General features: G+C 41.0%; 1 protein-coding gene across 3 annotated transcripts in view; it reads right to left on the reverse strand.

Annotated features, from left to right (window-relative positions):
- LOC136883240 (ATP-dependent DNA helicase DDX11) overlaps nucleotides 1-21,877 on the reverse strand; it is a 153,319-nt gene that overhangs the window by 124,408 nt on the left and 7,034 nt on the right. For all 3 annotated transcript variants that reach the window (XM_067155448.2, XM_067155446.2, XM_067155447.2), the window contains exon 2: nucleotides 8,476-8,619. In XM_067155448.2, coding sequence (XP_067011549.2) covers nucleotides 8,476-8,619 — 144 coding nt within the window. The remainder of the gene's footprint in view (nucleotides 1-8,475; nucleotides 8,620-21,877) is intronic.

Here is a 21,877-nt window from a genome sequence, read left to right on the forward strand (position 1 = left end):
CTACAACCCCTAACAGGATAAAAGCTGCTGTTAATTACTGAATATCGAAAGTAATACACAAGAACTACACAATTCCAAACTGCAATTAAGCCTATCCTAATTTCAACAATATTTTAGTAAGAGTTTCTACGGATACCTCTACCACACCAGTACTACACAAATATTTTACAATAATAAAATAAGCACACTAAATTCTAATAGGATATTACTCGTATACTACTGTACAGTACACTACAGTAATTTTTAAACTACTTTCAGACGTATCGTAATTACGATACCGGTACCGTACCGTATGTCACTACTAAGCACAACAGAAATGAAATTTGCAAGAACTACTGTACTCAAAGATTACCAACGAAGCTAAATGGTTAGACAAATTATTATTAGTATTACGGTCTAATAGATATACACGAAAGATAACACACGAATATAGCAAGCAAGATACGGCACTATCTAAATGTACTGTATCTATACTACAATGTACCTACACTACACTACACTGCGTTTTGTTAAAAGCTTAAGTATCAAAAGGATTGCCGTACACGAAGAAAAAAACACGAATATAACTGGCAGGATACTATCTAATATATTATACCTTATCTTCACTACAATTCTACTGAAATGTGGTTATGTGATTATTACAGCTGGTGGATTACTATTATTTTCCCTACTCCACGGGACGGAGAAAAAAAATGTCCTTAATTAGGCCTACTGAAAAATACGAGGTTGTCTACAATAATTTCTCAAATATTTCTATCAAAACTACTACGGTACTACTACTACTACTCCAGGGACTTGAACTGCAATTACTGGGATATATGAACTTTATTATTATTAGCTAACCGCTCATAAATACTGAAAGATCGAGGGAGCGAAATATAAATTACGGATACTAACTACCTACTCAGAAGTACAAATGAATGGAATACAAGGTCAGCTGATTTTTATTTATATTTACTTGACTACTCTACACCCTTTGTTTACGACTGTAGCCAACAATGCAATATTTGAATATGAGGAGCAACAATAATCAATAACAATACGACTGTTAACTATTACCGTGTAATCTCTTTAACTTCTTTTTAAATGGAAGTTTACAGGCGTATCGTGTCTTTTAATGTAGTAAATTATTACCTTCGCGATAGTTTGAATGTATATCTATACGAAATACTGGAAAAGTTGCTGCAGAAGTTACGGTACTATTCCTTATGATAATCTGCCTTTGTAAGTACAACCAACGAATCTACAGATATTTACAAATATTTTTAAAGTTAATATTGTTACCTAAAGTATTACCTAAACCTAAATTCGAAACAAGGTGCACCTAGCTAGCCTACTTAACCTAGAAAACTGAGTGTTTAACACTCACATTTACTGTGAAGCTGGGTCTCCACTGATTAACAGTTAGCAACAACATGTTTAAAATGACACGCTTAAATTGACATCTATACAAACATTTCGTGCATAGTTGACTAAAGGCCAGTATTATAATAGAGGTTTGAACTGTTGGTTCAGTTTAAACTTCGGTTTCTTGCATCCAGGAGATAGTAGGTTCGAATCCCACTATCGGCAGCCCTGAAAATGGTTTTCCGTGGTTTCCCATTTTCACACCAGGCAAATGCTGGGGCTGTACCTTAATTGAGGCCACGGCCGCTTCCTTCCAACTCTTAGGCCTTTCCCATCCCATCGTCGCCATAAGACCTATCTGTGTCGGTGCGACGTAAAGCCCCTAGAAAAAAAAAAAACTTTGGTATATCTGTTAGTTGCGTATTAAAAAACTTAATCTTAAGTTTATCTAGAGATTAATTTTACTGCTACTAATCTACCGTCTAAACTGAAGTTTAAGAATACATAACCTTACAACATGGCAGAACAAATGGACCTCGAAGATATTTTTTAGGTGTTTGAAGAATACTAAGCGATGAAAGAAGTGGTTCAAATTATTGAATGACCACGGGCACCACAAGTTTTTCGAGCAACGACACATCACTTTCACATAGGCATACCTGGCAACTTTACACAACCATAATTCAGAAGATTTTGATGTGAAAATCAGGAAAAATCAGGAGATACAACTGGTCAAAACTGCTTATTCTACACGTCTTGTGTAATACAATACTATGATATATTTATAACACTTATTGTCTCAAAGCCCGACTGTTGTTATAACGAGGCTACAAGGCTGAAAATTACACACCCCTATGACCTCACAGGAAGTATGTGAGTGAGATGATCGGTCTCTGATAAGCCTTCCGAAAATAGTATGAACTCATGCCTCACACTATGAATTGGTCATGCAATTAAATGCCATTACTTAGCAAATGCATAGATTAATATATTGCATCAAGCGCCCACGCGATTATGCGAAGTGCAATGCTATTTGTATCAAATAACTAACTGTTGTACCTGTGCTTCGCTACGGAGTTCTCAGAAAGACTGTCCTCATAGTTTTCCCAACTGAAGTCAACACGGGTCATTACAGTGATGCCAGTATGAACATCACGATTAAAAGTAATGCTGTCATATGAAATATTTGATTAAATGAAAAACAGCACACTTTCTCACTTTTAAAGAAAAGTACCACAGTGTCGATCTAAGAGTCCAAAGTTCCAGAGCTAGAATGACCAGGCCGCTGGCAGCCGCAAACACTCCCGAGTCATTATTCCATTTAAGATAATGCTTGTTGTTTAAAGGGATCTAACATCTAGGTCATCGGCCCCTAATGGTATTGCTATTTTAATTCACCTTCCATGGGTTCCGATAATGACTGGCAAGTTCTGAATTAGTGATTGAAAATCTATTCACTATTTTATTCCCCATTTTACTCACATTTAAGCATAATATTATAATATTTTGTGTATTGTGTACGTTTGTGTATATATATATATATATATACTTATGCTTATTTCTCACATTTTGGCTGAAGATGACGCTAAACAGCGTTGAAACTAGTTCCAAGTAAATATGTTGTAACTTAAACCATTATAACATTTATTAAAAGGTGGGCCCGTTAAGTTACCTGTCTTCGGTACAAAATGAGATGAAATATATTGACAATTTGAAAGTCCAAAATCATCCACTGACCAGAATTCAAAACGTGCTGTTCCTCACATAGTGGCTACTAATCATAGGCAAGGTAGACCCATGGTGTCGCTCATAGAGTGGTACTAATCACAGGTACTGTAAAACCCACCCTGATTCACACGCTGTCGCTACTAATCATAAATCTATTGTAGGCTATACCTAACATAGTGGTACTACGCACAAGTAAAAGCGACCCATCGTAGTGGTACTAATTATAAGTGGTCCCACAGTTTTAATTCAAACACCATAGGTCGCCCCGTTTAGTAGCCTCTTACGTCAAGCACGGGATATCGTGGGTGTATTCTTCGCCTGCATCCCCCACCGACAGGGGGAGGGGTGTGTCTGATCCACGAGAGCTATTTTATTTCACTCAAGTCAACCGGCAAGCCAACCCCCTATCCGCCACCTGGAACGCGCCACATGGTAGTATTACCTCTCCCCCTGCAACGCAGACGTAGTAGGTTCGTGGTTATTCCATTTAAGTGTGCACACTGCTCATTCCAATCACTGCCTCAGAGTATGGATCGAATAGCTGGAATACTATGATGATCCAGTGTGTTACGTACCAGTAGTATCAGAACATTTATGAACCAGAGGAATGGCATGCTAAAAAAGTGAGGGATCTAACTCCCCAGCTACTTCCCGCCAATATTCAGGCAGGCTATTATATTAGGTACCATACGCAGCAGTAATCCCATCTATCGGAGACAAATGGCAGCAGAATACACAAAGCACATCACAACAAACAATGGTAAATGTAATGTTGTTGTTGATCAATTTTATAAGTTGTCTATATTGCAGACCTTCACAATTAGTTTTCTTCCGACTCTGTGATATTAGGGCATCTAATGTAAAGTGAGTCCTCCTTTCTTTTATGAATCCCTCTTGTGCTATTATTAAAGCGATCGTTCCTTCACAACTTTTTTCTCATTCTTATAATCATCTTCACAATATTATTATAGTCGGTACGGTAAAACTGAATAAGACATAAATAATCAGAAATTGTACTCTCTATAACTTTTGTTATGTAGTACTTTTTGATATGACCAATTAGATAGATAATTAAAAATTAAATGTTGGCACCTTCCCCTAAACTACCATTTCGAACAGGGTGAATAAAATTATTTATAGCACAAACTATAGTTCCTTATTCCCCGACTTTACATACAGACTTTCATTAAATTCTGTTCACCCATTTTCTCGTAACCCGGCGCTGATATGGACTTAGCAACGAAAATCCAAATTCATGAATATCTCTGCTTTCACAGCCGGTACGGTAAAAATGTATAAGACATAAATGATAGGAAATTTAATAATAATCGTCGCCATAAGACCTACCTGTGTCGGCACAACGTAAAGCCCGTAGCAAAAAAAATAATAAATTTAATAATATATAACTTTAATTATGTAGTATTTATCGATAGGGCCAATAATAACATTATGTGAGAATTAAATTTTAGGCCTTCCCTTAAACTACCATTTCACTCACCATGAACACAATTATTTATGGCCTAGACTGTAGCGACTTAAGTTATTCCCCGACTTTATGTACCAATTTTAATTAAATTCTCTTCAGCCGTTTTCTCGTGATGCACGTACATACAGACAGACAATATGGAAAATTAAAACGGGCATTTCTCCTTGTTACTGTGGTCACAACCGGTACAGATATATCATTCTTTATAAATTCTGAGCAATGTACAGACACACTTATTTTATTTACATTGAGATAAATTAAAATTAGCCGAATTGTCTCCAAATGGCTCCCAAAATCTCTAGAAAAGTCACTAGTCGTTATCATTGAAATTATATCACTAAATTACTAAAACCTTCGATGTTAGGCCCCTTAAAACAACAAGCATCATCATCAGCAAATTACTAAAAAAGACTCTATATCTAGCGACTAGTCTCTAGAATCGAAGAGACTGATGTGAACGAACACGAACATAGTATGAGAGAACGAGAGATTGACGATCAATATACGCGTCACGATATACAGGTTTCAATAAACATCCACATTCGCGCACATTTCTCACATTAATAAACGTAGATATTTCGTTTCAAAGCGGTCAATGAGTGAAGGACTTCCGGCCACTCGCGTAAAAAAGCTGAAATGGCGGGACTTGAAAACAAATGTTTGAAGTTCACAAAAAAAAAAAAAAACAGCTAAAATCGGGAGAAATAGTAGAATAATCGGGAGGCGGGAAAAACTGTCGAAAATCGGGAGTCTCCCACCTAAATCACGAAAGTTGGCAGGTATGCATAGGGAACAAAACAGAGTTTTTAGACAGGTTTTGGCTTACAAAGCAGACTGTCATAACTCTATTTCAGGAAATTGGTGCTGGAATAAAGCATGCTACAAAAAGGTAAGAATGTAAAAATGACTTTTTGAACTGTTTGAATGTCAAAAGTGTAAATATTAGAAAATAAAGTAACCTCCTTCTATTTCAGAAATCATGTAGAACACCTCAGTCAGCTACTAATAGCATTGCGGTTTTATGCCTCCAGTAGTATGTTTATTACAATGAGAGATTTCGGAGGAATTAATAAGGCCACTGTTTCACAGACTATATAAATATTTCTGTACTAATTGCACAAGCAATTCTATTTCCTTACAAGTAAAATTAGAACAACGTTTATTGTTTTTATCCGCCATTTTACCTACAAGAAGTAAACAAAACATTATCGATAGTCATCTTTCGTTGCAAGTCACTGCAAAACATTATCAACAGTCATTTGTTATCGCAAGTTACTGCTACCAAGATCGTATATTTCCTTCTTCACCTCAGTTTAACTTAGGCCGGCCATTATAAGACTCAACATCGGTTTAAACTCAAGTTACAGTTTAACTCAATCTTCAGTTTAAAACTTCATCATAATACCGGCCCTTAACATGTTAACTTGATATGTTGAAATTAACATATTTAACATACTGGCGTGTTTCCCGGTGGGATTGGAAAACATGTTAAATCAATTCATTGTTCATGTGGTATCGGCATGGCTTTGGCAAAGTTTGCATAGGTAAACTACATAAAATCATGTTCAGACATTCTCAGAAAGTTTTTAAAATCCAAACCTGTTTTCTACTTTAAGCTCAGTCAGAAATTCATACACACTGTGCCTTCTATTCGGATAATATCGCACCCACATTCTCCTTTCCTTCATTCTTAAGAAGGGCTGATGACCTAGATGTAAGGCCCCTTTAAACAACAAGCATCACCATCAACATCATCATCATCATCATCATCATCATCATCCTTCTCAAAATCCTGTAAGAAGCAACAGTGGCAATAACAAAGACCAAATTTTCATCTTAGTCCATTGTCCTTGTTTGAAAATGCAAGAAACCGCCTGAAAGTATTAACACAAAATGTGTATAAACGAAGGAAGTCAAGTTTAACATGTTTATAAGTGTGGACACAATGTTAAATGAAACACCATTTAACATTAACAGTTAACATGCTGGTGGTGTCACCAGTTAACACTTAACATGTTGTTGTTAAAATGTTAATCAATGGAGACCAGCCTCGAGGTACGTGAAAGTACCATAGTTCTTATCTAACCTAGTAATATAGGACCTGAAAGCCCACCCAGTATGCACTTGGTTCTTTAAGGGATCACTACTGTTGGCTTATTATATAATTCCGGTTTTTTTAGACTGATCCTCTAGGTTTTTTAAATGTGTTATTACATTATAGATTTTCTATTGTTGTTAAATTGAGTGTTGATCCCATTTCTATACCTTGTTAACTGATTAAAAAAGAAAGAATGAAACATTGAAAAATACACATCGTAAATCAAGGAGTTTTGTTTTTCTCGCAACTACCTCATCCAGATCCGAGACCCTGCCATTTCCTTAAACCCCCTTCTGTTACGTGAAGATATAGAGGGAGTTAGAAATTTTGTGTGTGCAGGAGACAAGGACAACTAGTGGTTTTAAGTACATACAGCTAACAAGTTGGTGTCACAACAGAGAAGGATCTGTTCTGGAATGCAATGAATGAGAAAATGAGGGAGCTGGAGGGCTGTGAGAAAGTAATCGTTGGTTGTGACTTTAATGGTAACATAGGTGGACAGAATTTCTTCTAGTTGTGGTATAATATCGCACTGACAATCAAGGGTTTCTGACGATGCAAGGATGGGAATGTAGTGGACATGTCCTTAATAAAGGTACACTAAAGTACATTTGCCTGGTGTGAAAATGGGCAGAAAACCATCTTTAGGGCTGCTGACGATGGGATTCGAATGGTGGACAGATGTGAGCTTTGAAAGAAAGCATGGTGGTCAGTGAGTTGGAAACAGAAACTCAGAAGGAAAGAGGATTGTTGATTTGATTTTGCTACGGCATTTAATCTGGCCACAGTAAACTCTTTTTTCAGTAAGAGGCAAGAACACCTGATAACTTTTTTAAGTGGAAATAATTGCTCACAAATTGACTATATGTTAGTGAAATGAGCACACTTTAAGGAAATTGTAAATTGCGAGGTCATCCCTACGGAGATGGGAACAGCTATTTGAGCCAAGCAAGGTTCAGATTACATAGCTGAGAGCTTGCATACAGGAGATGTGGTAAAAGACAGCGATTGCGGCTTTCACGGTCAGCACTACAAATCTTGTCAGTGTTTTCCGGGCTTGTAGGCCGTGATCGAGGAGCATGAGATGGTCCCGACGTTTCAACGAAGACTGCGTTTGGTACTGTCGAGAGTTCCGACTGACTTCGATAGCAGCGAAGCTCTCACTGGAATGAAGTGGTGTTGTAATCCACCTCATTATATAGTGCAGGCCACGGTACGCTACTCGACCTTGGTCCGCCATGCTGGGGGTGCGGTCGCTGATTAGCTGTTCTTTAGCCAATGGTTGAAGCATTAAGGAGCCCGATGTACATCAACCTGCCTTGGCAGAGACAAGCAACTGATCACCCGTTTCTTTCTTCTGTTCTGCCTCAGCCATCGTGTCCTTCAGGAAAAAGTAAAAAAATGTACTGAATAGGTGGTTAAATAATAAATTAATTAGCATCCTACAAGAATAGTAATCTTCAATACAGAATCATAATGATATTTATCACTTGCAATCTTTGACAATGCCTAACGCAGTCTTCGGTGAAACGTCGGGACCATCTCATGCTCCTGTACCACGTCCTACAAGTCTGGAAAACACTGATAAGGGAGAGTCAATTCTTCCTAATGCTCCCACTTCCTACACTGACCAGTCCCTGTGTTTATCCTATTATATTTGCCTATCCATGTCCATTTCTTTCAATATACAACATTTTTCCATATAAGTTAATATATTGACTGCATAACAGGCCTTAAATTCATTAAGCAATTTGAAATAGTTGCTATTACAATAATCATGTACATTCACAATAGTAAGGCAGGTTTATTTTCTTACCGTTCCAGTTGGACTCTCAAAGATTCCCAATTTACCTTCTTCCAAAGCATTATACAAATGACGCATAAAATCATCTTGAATTGGGTATGGAGTAAATGGGAAAGAAAATTTGTCTGGAGCTTTCAGTGCCTCCTTTTCATTCATCTGTAAGAAGAACAAGTTACTTATATGACATGCAAGACACTTCAAATACTCACAAATACAGTCAAGAATTAACAATATGAAAGAGACTAAGGAAAATACAGTTTATAACCATGGGACTTCCAAACAAAATTATCATAATCTACATTAAAAAGATTCATAAATGACAAAACTTGGTCTAGAAAGCCAAGAGGATTTGTTGTGACGGCCACAAACACCTCATAATCTGCAGGCCATCGGGGCTGTTGCGCCATGGTTTGGTTTTTATTTGCAGTAAAGGTCATTAATTATCTGAATTAAAATTTCTTGTCGGCCCTGCAGTCTAGAGGTAGTGAGCCTGTCTCTTAGTTGTCATCAACACATATTTTCTTGTCAACCATATTAAAGTCATCACTTAGATTTACGTGGCCCATATAACTATTAATGATGAGTGTAATAATAAAGTATATAAACACACTCAACATGCGTTTCGAAAAGTACCTTGCCTTTCTTCACCAGGAGAAAACAGAAAATGGAAACATGACGCATTAATTTTTGCTCAGAGAAAGCAACAAAGTAATTAAAATGGTGCCCTAAGATGTAATAGGGACACCATTTTAGCCCCATGCTATGAACAAGAAATGGCAGCAGTAAAGCATCACTTTCTGATGGTTCTGATACTAGGTAGCCATGATTCACTGATGTTATAGCCTGTATCATGGTTGAAATTATCTGGGCGTTTACATATTTCAACTGCCTCCCTGATGATTCCTGGGTGATATTGTTTTATACGGGAAAGACCATCCACTCCTTGGAATATGACACCATGACCAGGTGTTAAAGCATGATCAGCAACAGCTGATTCACAACAAGGAACAGAACAATGAGACACTGAAAGGAAGAAGACGACGTCGGACGTGACACACGGCTGCCTTCGGTGAAGCACAGTGGGACAACTGGTAAGCTCTTGGTGAGTGATGTTTTTTTATCTCTCTACGTCCAACGAGGACACCTACACCGCAAGCTGACGCGGCTCCGCAGAAGGCTTAAACTGCGATCAGGCAGGTGGGGTATCACCCCAGGACTTGTACTGTTTGGTGTAGGTGCCTACAGAGGACAGCAAGAGGTGAGCCTTCTGGGCTCACCCAAGGACCGTTCAGGGGTATCAATCCCCAAAGACACTCTGAAGCGAGTTGCAAGTACTCAGGAATATATTTCCCAGCTGTGATAGAATGGAACAGTTCAGTGTGTATACAGTTTGGTGAACTATGATCTTCACTATGTTTCAAAACACCGCTGCAACCACCTGCACTACCGCCACAACCACCGTTACCCAGGCTTCGACGGACTATCTAATCTACAGTCTGGCTCACTTTCAAGCAGTAATGTGCCCGTCAACTGACCAGCTACAGCTCTCGTCATCGCACCATCTACTGATAATGCCAGCTGCAACGAGGGATTCTTCACGAACGGTGGCAAAGGGCCCCAACACCAGCCCCGCCGAGAACTCCTCCAGCAGACAGAAAGTACTCATCACCGACAGCTCAGCAACCTCAGTTCCCTCAAACTCTACCTTCTCCAGCACCGCTCCCCTTGCACCACCCAACAACACCTCCTCAAACACAGAATTCCCTCCGCTCTCAGGAGCCTGGCGACCTAATACCAACCCCAGGGCCCTCCAGAAAGCTCCCTCTGGCACCCACAATTTCCTCCTCCTACAACCATCCCCCAAGTATCAAAAACCCCAAAAATATTCCTCAAACTTCTTCGGTTTAATTTCAATAGGGAGAAAATAGCCGATATCTGCCCCACCAGCAATGGGGTAATTATCAAAATCAACGGTGAGGACACCACACGACGGCTCACCAGCTCAGTTGGGTCAGCTACTTCCCTCAAGCTCCTGTCCCCACCCACAACCAAAACCCCACCCCCACTTCCCGTCACAGTCTCTTCAGTTGTGTCATCCATGGGGTAGACCCTGACATCTCAGAAGGTATCATCATACAAGAGTTAAACAAAGAGGGTATTCCGGTAAAGAAGGCCTTTCGAATCAAGAACTCCTCAGGCAACCTTCATGGTCCAAATCCTCCTCCCCACTCCCCAGGATGTGGATCGCGTACTGGAGAGTAGGGTATCCATATTTAAGCATCACCACCAGGTGGAACCCTCCCGCACCCCCGACCCCCAAACCCCTACGATGCAAGCGCTGCTTATCATATAACATACATGATACTGCACACTGCACCGCCGAACATCCGGTGTGTAGCCACTGCTCGCAGTCCCACACCACCACCCGATGCCCCAACGTCCTGCTCCCCCCCCAATGCAATACCTGCAGAGAATCCCACCCCACATACTCCCTTAAGTGCAAAGCCCGGCCCCAACCACCTGACAACCGCCCCGAACTGGTCACCCCGGTAAGAACCACTGACGCCCCCACCCAACAATCCCAATCCCTCTTCCCACCCCCAACCCTGGAGGATATCATCCGTTTTCTAACCATCTCCTTCCTTAACATCCACCCCTACCACCGCCCCCTAGTCCTATCCCAACTCCAGCCTGCCGCCAACCAGACCCTGAATGTTCATTTCCAGTAACACCCACTTCCACTTCACCCGTCTTGAGACCCTAGTTTAACTGTGGACCCTGCCCCCATACGAAGAACCCGGCCTCTCGACCCCATCTCCATCATCTCCCTTAATATCCAGTCCTTTCAGTCCAAACGCCTCCACCTCAAAGCCCTCAACCACCCAATACCCCTCCCACATCACCCTCCTGAATGAAACCATGCTGTGCCCGCATCAATCTGCCCACCTTCCCGGCTTCACCATTCACAGAGCAGACCACCCGCTTGAGATAGGCCAAGGAGGCTCCGCAATAGCCACCCGTACAGCCCTCCCCATTCGCACCCACCCCCCTCCCCAACCCCTCTCTTTCCCAGAATCCCTAGCCATCACAGTTTACTTCCGCTCCTGAATCCTACACCTAGCCACCATCTACCACCGATCTCACCTTCCCCTTCCCCCCAGATTTCATAACCTACCTGAGTGACACCTATCCCCACTTGCTACTACTAACCGACCTCAACCTCACCTTCAGATCATGCCACGAAATGAACGACCTCCAAAACCTCCTAAGTGACAAAGACTGCTCCCTTATCCCCATACCCAGCCACACTTGCCCCGCCTCCAATACCACCCCAGACACCATAATAGCTCACAACTCACTAGCCCACATTCTCAACATCCAACTACTCCCCAGTATCGGACGCAACCACCTCCCAGTTCTCCTTCAAATCCCATCCTCAAACCCCCGCCCAAATCCCACTCCTCGAATTCCCATCCCCAATTTCACCAAAGCCGACTGGCCATCCTACTAAACCAATGTAAACCAAGCCCTAGAGAACCCTCATCTCCCCCTCACTGATCAAACTTCTGTCGATACCCTCAACACATTCCTCTCTGCCATAACCTCTGCCTCAGAATCCAGTATCCCCACCACCCTACACTCCCCATTCCAGCCAAGACTGCCCCCCCTCTCCTCCACCCTGCTTTCAACACCTACGGAAACTCTCCCAATCCTACCTTCGAGAATTCACGACTACCCAGGACCCCTACTTTCTTTGCCTACACCGGAAAATCCTCAGAACTATTAGAAACTACCTTACTGCACACTCCCGCTGCACCTGGGCCCAAACCTGCACCAACCTGAACTCCCTCCACACTCACCCTACAGAATTCTGGCAGAAACTCAATACCGTACTCAGGACTAAATCCACCCCCAAATACCCAATAATCCAACATGGTATAGCTCCAGCCAACACCGAGGAGAAACTGGAAATCTTCGCTCAGCATTTCTCCCACCGCTTTAATACCCATCTCGACTCCAACTTCGACAACACTGATACCCCACTATATCTTTCCTTAGCCTCCTCCCCCCACTCACCCCGTCAAATAACCACACCCTCTCCCACAACACCCTTGATATCCCCATAACACCTATCAAAATCCAATCAGTTCTATCCAAATAGCGTAACACAGCCTCCACATCCAACATGGCCCGCTATCCCTACTCACCCTACTGGCCAACCTCTACACCTTCATCCTTCGCACAGGATTCTATCCCACTTCATGGAAACATACCTCAATGCTCCTGTTCCCTAAATCTAGTAAATACCGAGCTCGATAGCTGCAGTCGCTTAAGTGCGTCCAGTATTCGGGGGATAGTAGGTTCGAACCCCACTGTCAGCAGCCCTGAAAATGGTTTTCCATGGTTTCCCATTTTCACACCAGGCAAATGCTGGGGCTGTACCTTAATTAAGGCCACGGCCGCTTCCTTCCCACTCCTAGCCCTTTCCTGTCCCATCGTCGCCGTAAGACCTATCTGCGTTGGTGCGACGTAAAACAACTAGCAAAAAAAAAAAATCTGGTAAACCCTTTTCCTAACTCGATTCCTACCATCCCATAACCCTGATCGCAGTCCTAGCCAAAATTCTATATAAAATCCTGGTCCGCCACCTCCACTCCCACCTGCAATCTATCTAACTATCTCACAATTCGGTTTATGGCCCAAACTTTCCACCGAAGACCAACTCCTCCGTTTCATCCAAACTACATGCAATAACTTTAACCGTGCCCGTCCCACGCTCCTCATCACCTTTGACTTCCAACTAGCCTTCGACTCTGTCTGGCACCCCACGCTCTTCTTTAAACTAAGGTTCTTCACCTTCCCCATCTCCTACATCCATCTGATATCCTGATACCTAACCAACCGCACTACCCAGATATCCATAAACAAACAACTCTCCCCAACCTTTCCTCTCGTTCTAAGAGTCCCCCAGGTATCACCTCTCCCCACTACTCTTTATCCTATTCGTAGTCCGGCCCCGCGGTGTAGGGGGCAACACGTCCGACTGTCACCCAGCGACCCCAGGTTTGATTCCCAGCTGGGTCAGGGGTTTTTCATTGTAAATGATTAATATCCCTGACCTGGGGACTGGGTGCTTGTGTCGTCCTTAACGTTCCTTTCCTCACTTTCAACACTGTACACTTCCGCAATTCCACTTACACGCAGGTTCCTATCATATGGTGAAAGTAGTAGCAAAAGATCTACAGAGGTCGACGCCACGAACAAATATCATAAATAAAAATTTTAAAAATCCTATTCGTAGCAGATAACCCCCAAACCCCTGCTCCACCCAGCTCCTAGAGTTCGCAGATGATACAGAAATCCTGGCCCCCCTATACTCAGTATAAGCCACCAACCGGACCGTCTAAGCTTACCTCAACACCTTCCTCTCCTGGTGTGACCGGTGGCACCTAAAACTAAACCTTGATAAGACCCAAGCCATCCTCTTCCGCCGCAACCATGGTAAATTCAGCTCCATCCGAAACCCCAATCACCTCAACCTCTATGTCCGGGACACACGCATCTGCACCCAACCCACCCTAAAATACCTCGGCATCCTTTTTGACCAGCACCTAACCTTGCGTCCCCACTTCCAACACCTCAAATCCAAGACAACCAATCGTGTCAGACTGGTGCGCCGCCTGGCCGGCACACGGTGGGGTCTCAAATCCTACATCCTCCTCCACACATACACGTCCTTTGTCCAACCACCCATGACCTATGGACTCACCACTTGCGCAGCCATAGCCAAATCCAACCCTAACCTCTATTGCCCCCTCCTTTCCATAGAATGACGCACCACACGCCACGCCCTCCGGCTCCCATTCAGCTATCCCACCTCGGACCTCCACGACATTTTTCCCTTCCCAAAACTAGACTCCTATGTCCTTACCCAATTTCAGCGCGCCTACCGACGAGCCCTTGACCGGGATCATCCCTTCCTAAAACACCTCCTAAATGGCCCACCTCCCGTTTCCCAACATTTCATCCAAGACACCTTACCACCTTTACCGATCCCTATCCCCACACTAAGGAGATGCCTCCAAGAGAACTGTAACAGCAACCACCACCCCCCCACACACTCCTAACACCCCAACCAGACAATAAATCATATCGTAAAGGCAAGTGAGCATCTCGGTGAGCCCTTGTTGATGCCCTCCCCACTCCCTAACCGACCAAATAAAGATGTCAACAGTGCACACTTTATGTATGTAAGAATAACTATCTAGCTGGATCATATTGTAAATAATCCAATTACCATTTTTTTCTACATCATTTACTGTAAAATTCCAATCATCTCACATGATTGTATATACTGTATACATGTAATTATACCTATCTCGTGGGTGCAATATTGTAAATAGTCCAAGTACGACATTTATCCTAACTTTTTATTGTAAAACTCCTAACATCCCACCTCATTGTACATACAGTATTCATGTAATTATGAATATCAAGTTGGTGTCATATTATAAACAGCCCCAATTCAACATCTGTTCTATATATATGTGAAAACTCTTATCTCACACTATGTATATACTAAGAGATGAGAGTAAGATATCGTAACATGATACTGTATCCTAATCCATAACAGTAAACTGTTCCAGAAATATTATGTTCCTCCAGAGACCCTAATCCAAAAGTAACTGTCTCAGCGAAACCAAGGAAACGGGAGGGAGTTTCTGTTTGGCTAACGGGTATTAGGAAGCATAGCAGCTCGTTTTAAGCGTGCACTCCAGCACAGGCGCGAGCGATACTTTTGCAACAGTTTAGTGGCAGTACTGATATTCCTATCCTATTACTTGCTGATCGGTTACAGATATTCTTTAGTTATTCGAAGTACTTTGTATTAGGCTTACTGATGGTAATACATCAATGATGACTGGGACCTTACTCACGAGATCCGATGCAGAATTGAGCAGGCCAGAACTTCTTTTCAGAGACTTAGGAAACTTTTGACAAGCCGTGACCTTTCCATTTCACTACGGACACGACTACTCCGGTGCTACGTTTTCAGCATTCTGTTGTACGGCGTTGAGGCATGGACACTAACTGAGACCATGTGCAAGAGATTGCAAGCATTTGAAATGTGGACGTACCGAAGGATGCTTAAGATACCTTGGACAGCTAAAATGACCAATATAGACGTTTTGCACCGTATGAACAAAGAACCAGAAATTCTCACTACCATCAAGAGAAGGAAACTAGAATACTTTGGTCATATGATGCGGAACTCTAAATACCACCTTCTGCAAGTAATACTCCAAGGGAAAATTAATGGAAAACGTGGTCCGGGGAGAAGTAGGACATCATGGCTCGGCAACTTGAGCCAGTGGTTTGGGGTGACAAAGCTTACTCTGTTCAGAACAGCTATGAACAAACAACAGATCATGCTACTGATCGCCAACGTTCTGCGGGGACATGGCACATGAAGAAGAAGAAGAAGAAGATGGTAATACATACAATAGCGTAGTTCATGATGATGATGCTTGTTGTTTAAAGGGGCCTAACATCTAGGTCATCGGCCCCTAATGGTACGAAATGGAATGACAAATTAAAAGTTCAAAATCATCCACTGACCAAATTAAAAAATGTCATGATGAATGAATGGATATGAATTTAAAACAATCAGTGGATCCGACTCAAAAACTATCGTAAAAAAATTGTATTACTGACCAAGGGACCACTTCTAAAGCACAATCCTGAATCGAGGATGCTTGTTGTCCAAAAGGGTCCAAAATCCAGGTCAACGGCCCTTCATAATGGTACTTATCAACAGTAAAGTAGAACCATGGTATTTGTCATGTTGGGGTACTAATCAAGTAGCGCAGACTCACGGTGTTCCACACATGATGGTACTACTCACAAGTATTGTACGTCGCGAAGGTAACTCAGACCTACGGTGTTTCTCACATAACGGCGCCACTCATAGGCAATGCAACCGATGGTGTTTCTCACCTACATAGCAGCATAGTTCCTCAGAAGAGTTACGCGTGGTCTTCCTAACTTGCATCTTGAGTTTCGCTCCGTATTCTGGACAATGAGTGAATGGATGTTTTCTAAAAAACAATTTCCCACATAAATCGTATCGGATGTAATTAGTATTATTAGTAGTATCCAATAATAATAATAATAATAATAATAATAATAATAATAATAATAATAATAATAATAATAATAATAATAATAATAATAATAATAATAATAATAACAACAACAATAATAATAATAATAATAATAATAATGTCCGGTTCCATGGCTAAATGGTTAGCGTGCTGGCCTTTGGTCACAGGGGTCCCGGGTTCAATTCCCGGCAGGGTTGGGAATTTTAACCATTACTGGTTAATTTCGCTGGCATGGGGGCTGGGTGTATGTGTTGTCTTCATCATCATTTCATCCTCATCACGACGCGCAGGTCGCCTACGAGCGTCAAATCAAAAGACCTGCCCCTGGCGAGCCGAACGTGTCCTTGGCCACTCCCGGCTCTAAGAGCCATACACCATTTCATTTTTTCATAATAATAATAATTTTTTTTTTTTAATTCTTTCAGTTCATATAGTTCTGATAATGTACATGGTACTCAAATAACAGGTTGTGAAAAGTTATCGCAAGTGACATCACATGAATCTGTGCACCCAGAAATTTTGTCATCGACTGCAACCTGTGAGGCAGTGCAGCAAAAGCTGCTATCATAATTTTTACCAGTACAAAAGAGGAGTGACATACAGAAGAAAAAAATACGCTGGACAAGCCACCTACAGTTGTTTACCAAATATCTACAACCTTCTGTAAATGATGAAAGACGATTTTGGAGCCTTTTATACTGGATTTAAAGAGTGAGTTGGCCGCACGGTTTGTGTTATGTAGCTGTTAGCTTGTATTTGGGAGATGGTGGATTCGAAGCCCACTGCTGGCATTCCTCAAGATGGTTTTCGGTGGTTTCTCATATTATTTAATTTAATTTCCGGGTTGAACCGTGTTGTACTTGTACGCATATCACGTACAGTTTGCCGACGTTTCGAATACATTGCCGTATTCTTTGTCAAGGCGACTGAAATACCCCTACTCGATCCGAGGTAATCAGTCTCCCAGGCAGAAAACTTCATAATTATACAAGTTAAGCAACGGGAATCAACACAACTAGCCAGATTTCAAAAGTTTTTTTGTTTTATTCTTATTTTTAAACAATTTTAAAAGATGTTCACCGGATGAGTTTCGGCGATAAAATGTTGGACTGAAGAAGATTTTAGACAAAAAGTGTTAGCTTAAGACATAATTTCATTGTTGTGTGACTTTTAAAATGTTATAAGATTATCAATTAGTTTTATAGGAGTAATCTTGAACAAAAAGAATTGTTTTATGATCTTATACAATCTTAGATTAATGATAGTTTGGCTGATGATGCTCACGAAAAGGAGCGAAACATGTACCATGTAAACATCATAATAAATATGTAAGTTTGTAATATATTTTTATTGTATTGAAAAGGTGGCAATTGGCAAAACTAAAGGAATTGTATCACAAGTAGATCTTCAATACAGACAAGGAAAATGAAGTTTATAACCTGCAGTGTGTAAGGTAGGTAAGCAGTTCCTCCTACATCTTTCCTCTCAACAGACGTCCGATTATAAGTCGATTTCAGAACTGTAGAGAACATGCTATAAACGTTGCACTCAAAGGTGGTTCTCAAGGTGTTAATTTCCTCTTGTAGAACAGACACTTCACAAATCCTCTTAGCCCTGGTAGTTAAAAGTTGTAAGGATACCATGTTTCTGGGATGAATGACAGTCAGAATCTGCATAGAAATCTCTTAGCAACCACTGATGCGTCGTGTTTCTGTTTTCTTCTGATGAAGAACTGAAGAAAAGTAAGGTACTTTTCCAAACGTGCATTGAGTGTGTTCATATACTTCATTACATGGCATAATCCCAAATATTACATCATGAATACATATTAAAGTTGTTTTAGGAAATAATAAGAAGAAATATGACCTCAGATACCATGCGCAGGCATTTTAATTTGATGCCATCAGACTGCCTGCTTGTCAATTTTGACACTCTGTTTTACTCTAGGCCGACTAGATGGCAGAGTAAACTGGGCTGAGTTTTTATTAATTTTGTCAGGTAAACACCAATCTGTGCCACCAAAGATATTTTACATGCTGACATTGTACGACATGGAGTGTCAATGAACAGACTTTCTTCCATCCTTCAAAAAATCCAACTACCTCTGCCGGGTTTGAACCCACTATCTTGGGATCCAGAGGCTGACACACTACCACTGATAGACAGAGGGAGCTATTTTAAGAAACGTTTGCCACACAGATTCCAAATATGGCATTGGTTTTGCCAAACTGGTTATAATTTTTTAAATATAATGAATATTTAGAAAAACCAAACATTAAGTAACATGATGTGCAAGCAATTCATAAATCACATGAAATTTCTTATAAACCTATGCAACTAAATAATACTTATACAAAATGTTATACGGACTGCCGGGTTTGAGCCCACTATCTTGGGATCCAGAGGCTGACACACTACCACTGATAGACAGAGGGAGCTATTTTAAGAAACGTTTGCCACACAGATTCCAAATATAACATTGGTTTTGCCAAACTGGTTATAATTTTTTAAATATAATGAATATTTAGAAAAGCCAAACAGTAAGTAACTTATGATGTGCAAGCAATTCATAAATCACATGAAATTCCTTATAAACCTATGCAACTAAATAATACTTATACAAAATGTTATACGGAATTCCTAATGTCAGTACATTCAGTACATTTACATTACAATTACTGCTGTGAAATTGTTGTTTGTATTATTTTCTTCTATGTGGGCCATCAGGGCAATCAAATTGAAGGCTCCAGCAAAAGTCTGTTATCCTATGTCTGTTTCATCTGTCTTGATACCTTTCCACCATCATCCTATTGATGTACCGAGCTCGGTAACTGCAGTAGCTTAAGTGTGGCCAATATCCAGTATTTGGGAGATAGTGGGTTGGAACCCTGCTGCTGGCAGTCCTGAAGATGGTTTTCTGTGGTTTCCTATATTCACACCAGGCAAATGGCGGGACTGAAATTTAATCAAGGCCCAGCTGCTTCCTTTCCACTCCTAGCCCTCTCCTGTCCCATAGTCACCATAAGACCTATCTGTGTCGGTGCACGTAAAACAACTCGTAAAAAAAATTATATATATATTTTGCTGCAATGTCTTCCCTTGTTCCTCACTCAAATCACCAAACCAAACCAAACTCCACAGCACTACAGCCCTTGAAGGGCCTTGGCCTGCCAAGCAACCGCTGCTCAGCCCAAACGCCTGCAGATTGCGAGGTGTCGTGTGGTCAGCATGACAAAACCTCTCGGCCATTATTCTGGGCTTTCGAGACCGGGGCCGCTACCTCACCGTCAGATAGCTCCTCAATTCTAATCACGTAGGCTGAGTGGACCTCGAACCAGCCCTCAGGTCCAGGTAAAAATCGCTGACCTGGCCGGGAATCGAACCCGGGGCCTCCGGGTAAGAGGCAGGCACGCTACCCCTACACCACGGGACCGGCCTCAAATCACCAAGGTACCTGGAAATCTACGCAAGTAGCAATGGAGAGATGATTATATTAACACCCAAATTTGTAAATTCTGAGAGCATGTTTTGTACCAGTTCTTTGTAATTATGTGCTTTTTTTTAAATTTTGCACACTCATTATCCTCAGTTTTTCCTCCACACTTTTTCTCTATTCTTTGGCTATGTTCCATTCCTCTATCCTGTGAGACTTTCATGCACTTTATTTTATTTTTTTAATTTCTATTTCCCTACAACATTTGTCCCTGAATTGTCTGATGACCTTGGTGTTACTTTGCAACGCACTTGCAATGTAATAAGAAACATCTTAATTGGAGCTTAGATGGTGTTGTCAGCTCCCACTTGGAATGCTAGCTTACAGTGAGCCATCTGGTGACGAAGTAGAGTACCACTTACTACAGACCAACGGTAAAGCATTCTTAAATTCAAACCTTCATTATTGGAGAAGTGTTCCTCGTGAACAGTCTGGACTTTTTTCTGAAGATGGTGAGCAAAGTTCTCTGCGAAACTTAAAGAATTTCACCTCGTTTTCTTGACATGCCATAAGCACAAAAGCTTATAATGTCATTCTATTTTTAATTAAATTGTTTCTTTTTCAGGTATAATCTGTAAAAAAAATTCAGGTATTTTCTAAATTTTATTTAATCATAAATTACTTTCAACAGACTTAAGAACCAAACAGTTATAGACTTGACAGCTGGATTTAAAATACCTTTGGGTGAACCCATTGCAAGTGGACTGGGAATGAAGGTCAATGATCCACTGCCTGAGCAACAAGTTTGCCGACTGTGAACTGAATATCAGTTTAAGGACAATCATCTAGTCTAAAACAAGCATCCGAAGTATCTTGGGGGCAAACTTGACAGAACACTGTTCTTCAAAGAACATTTAACAAAGACAGCAGCTAAACTGAAGTAAAGAAATATCATCATTAAAAGCTATGTGGTGATGATGATGCTTGTTGTTTAAAGGGGCCTAACATCTAGGTCATTGGCCCCTAATGGTACGAAATGAGACGAAATACAATGACAATTCAAAAGTCCAAAATCATCCACTGACCAAATTCAAAACGTGATGAAGAATGAATGGATGGATATGAATTTAAAACAATCTGTGGATCCGACCTGCAATGCCCCACATTCCCAGAAACCTCCATTAAACAATAGTATTACTGACCAAGGGATTGCTTCTAAAGAACAATGGTGAATCAATGATTCTTGTTGTCTAAAGGGGTCCAAAATCCAGGTCATCGGCCCCTCATAATGGTACTTATCGCTAGGAAAGTATAACCATGGTATTTGTCATGTTGCGGTACTAATCCAAAGTAGCGTAGGCTCGCGGTATTCCACACATTATGGTACTACTCGCAGCTAATGTAATACGCACATGTAACACAGACCTATGGTGTTTCTCACGCTGTGGCGCCATTTAGAGGCAATTACATAAAATCAGCTTCATGGTCCGTATCGCACTTCAATAGATTCACAATTAAGTATTTATTTTCCACCTAGTCGATACAATGATTGCTTAAGGCAATTTTTAATGGTCAAAAGTGGTACATGTTTCGTATATTATCAACATCTTCAGCCACATAACACTGTTTAGATGAAAAATGTATAAAATTGACAAAGTAATGCTTTAGAGTAAGTGTCCTTAAAATTAACATAAGATTGACAAGATTAAAACAAACAAATAACTCAAGAGAAAATATATAAATTATTTCTACAATAGAAAGCAGTCGTCAAGGAAACACTTGTACAATATTCCATAGAGAAATTGTCCTAATAAAT

The sequence above is a fragment of the Anabrus simplex genome, chromosome 11 (assembly GCF_040414725.1).
Source record: "Anabrus simplex isolate iqAnaSimp1 chromosome 11, ASM4041472v1, whole genome shotgun sequence".
NCBI classification, from domain to species: Eukaryota; Metazoa; Arthropoda; class Insecta; order Orthoptera; family Tettigoniidae; genus Anabrus; species Anabrus simplex.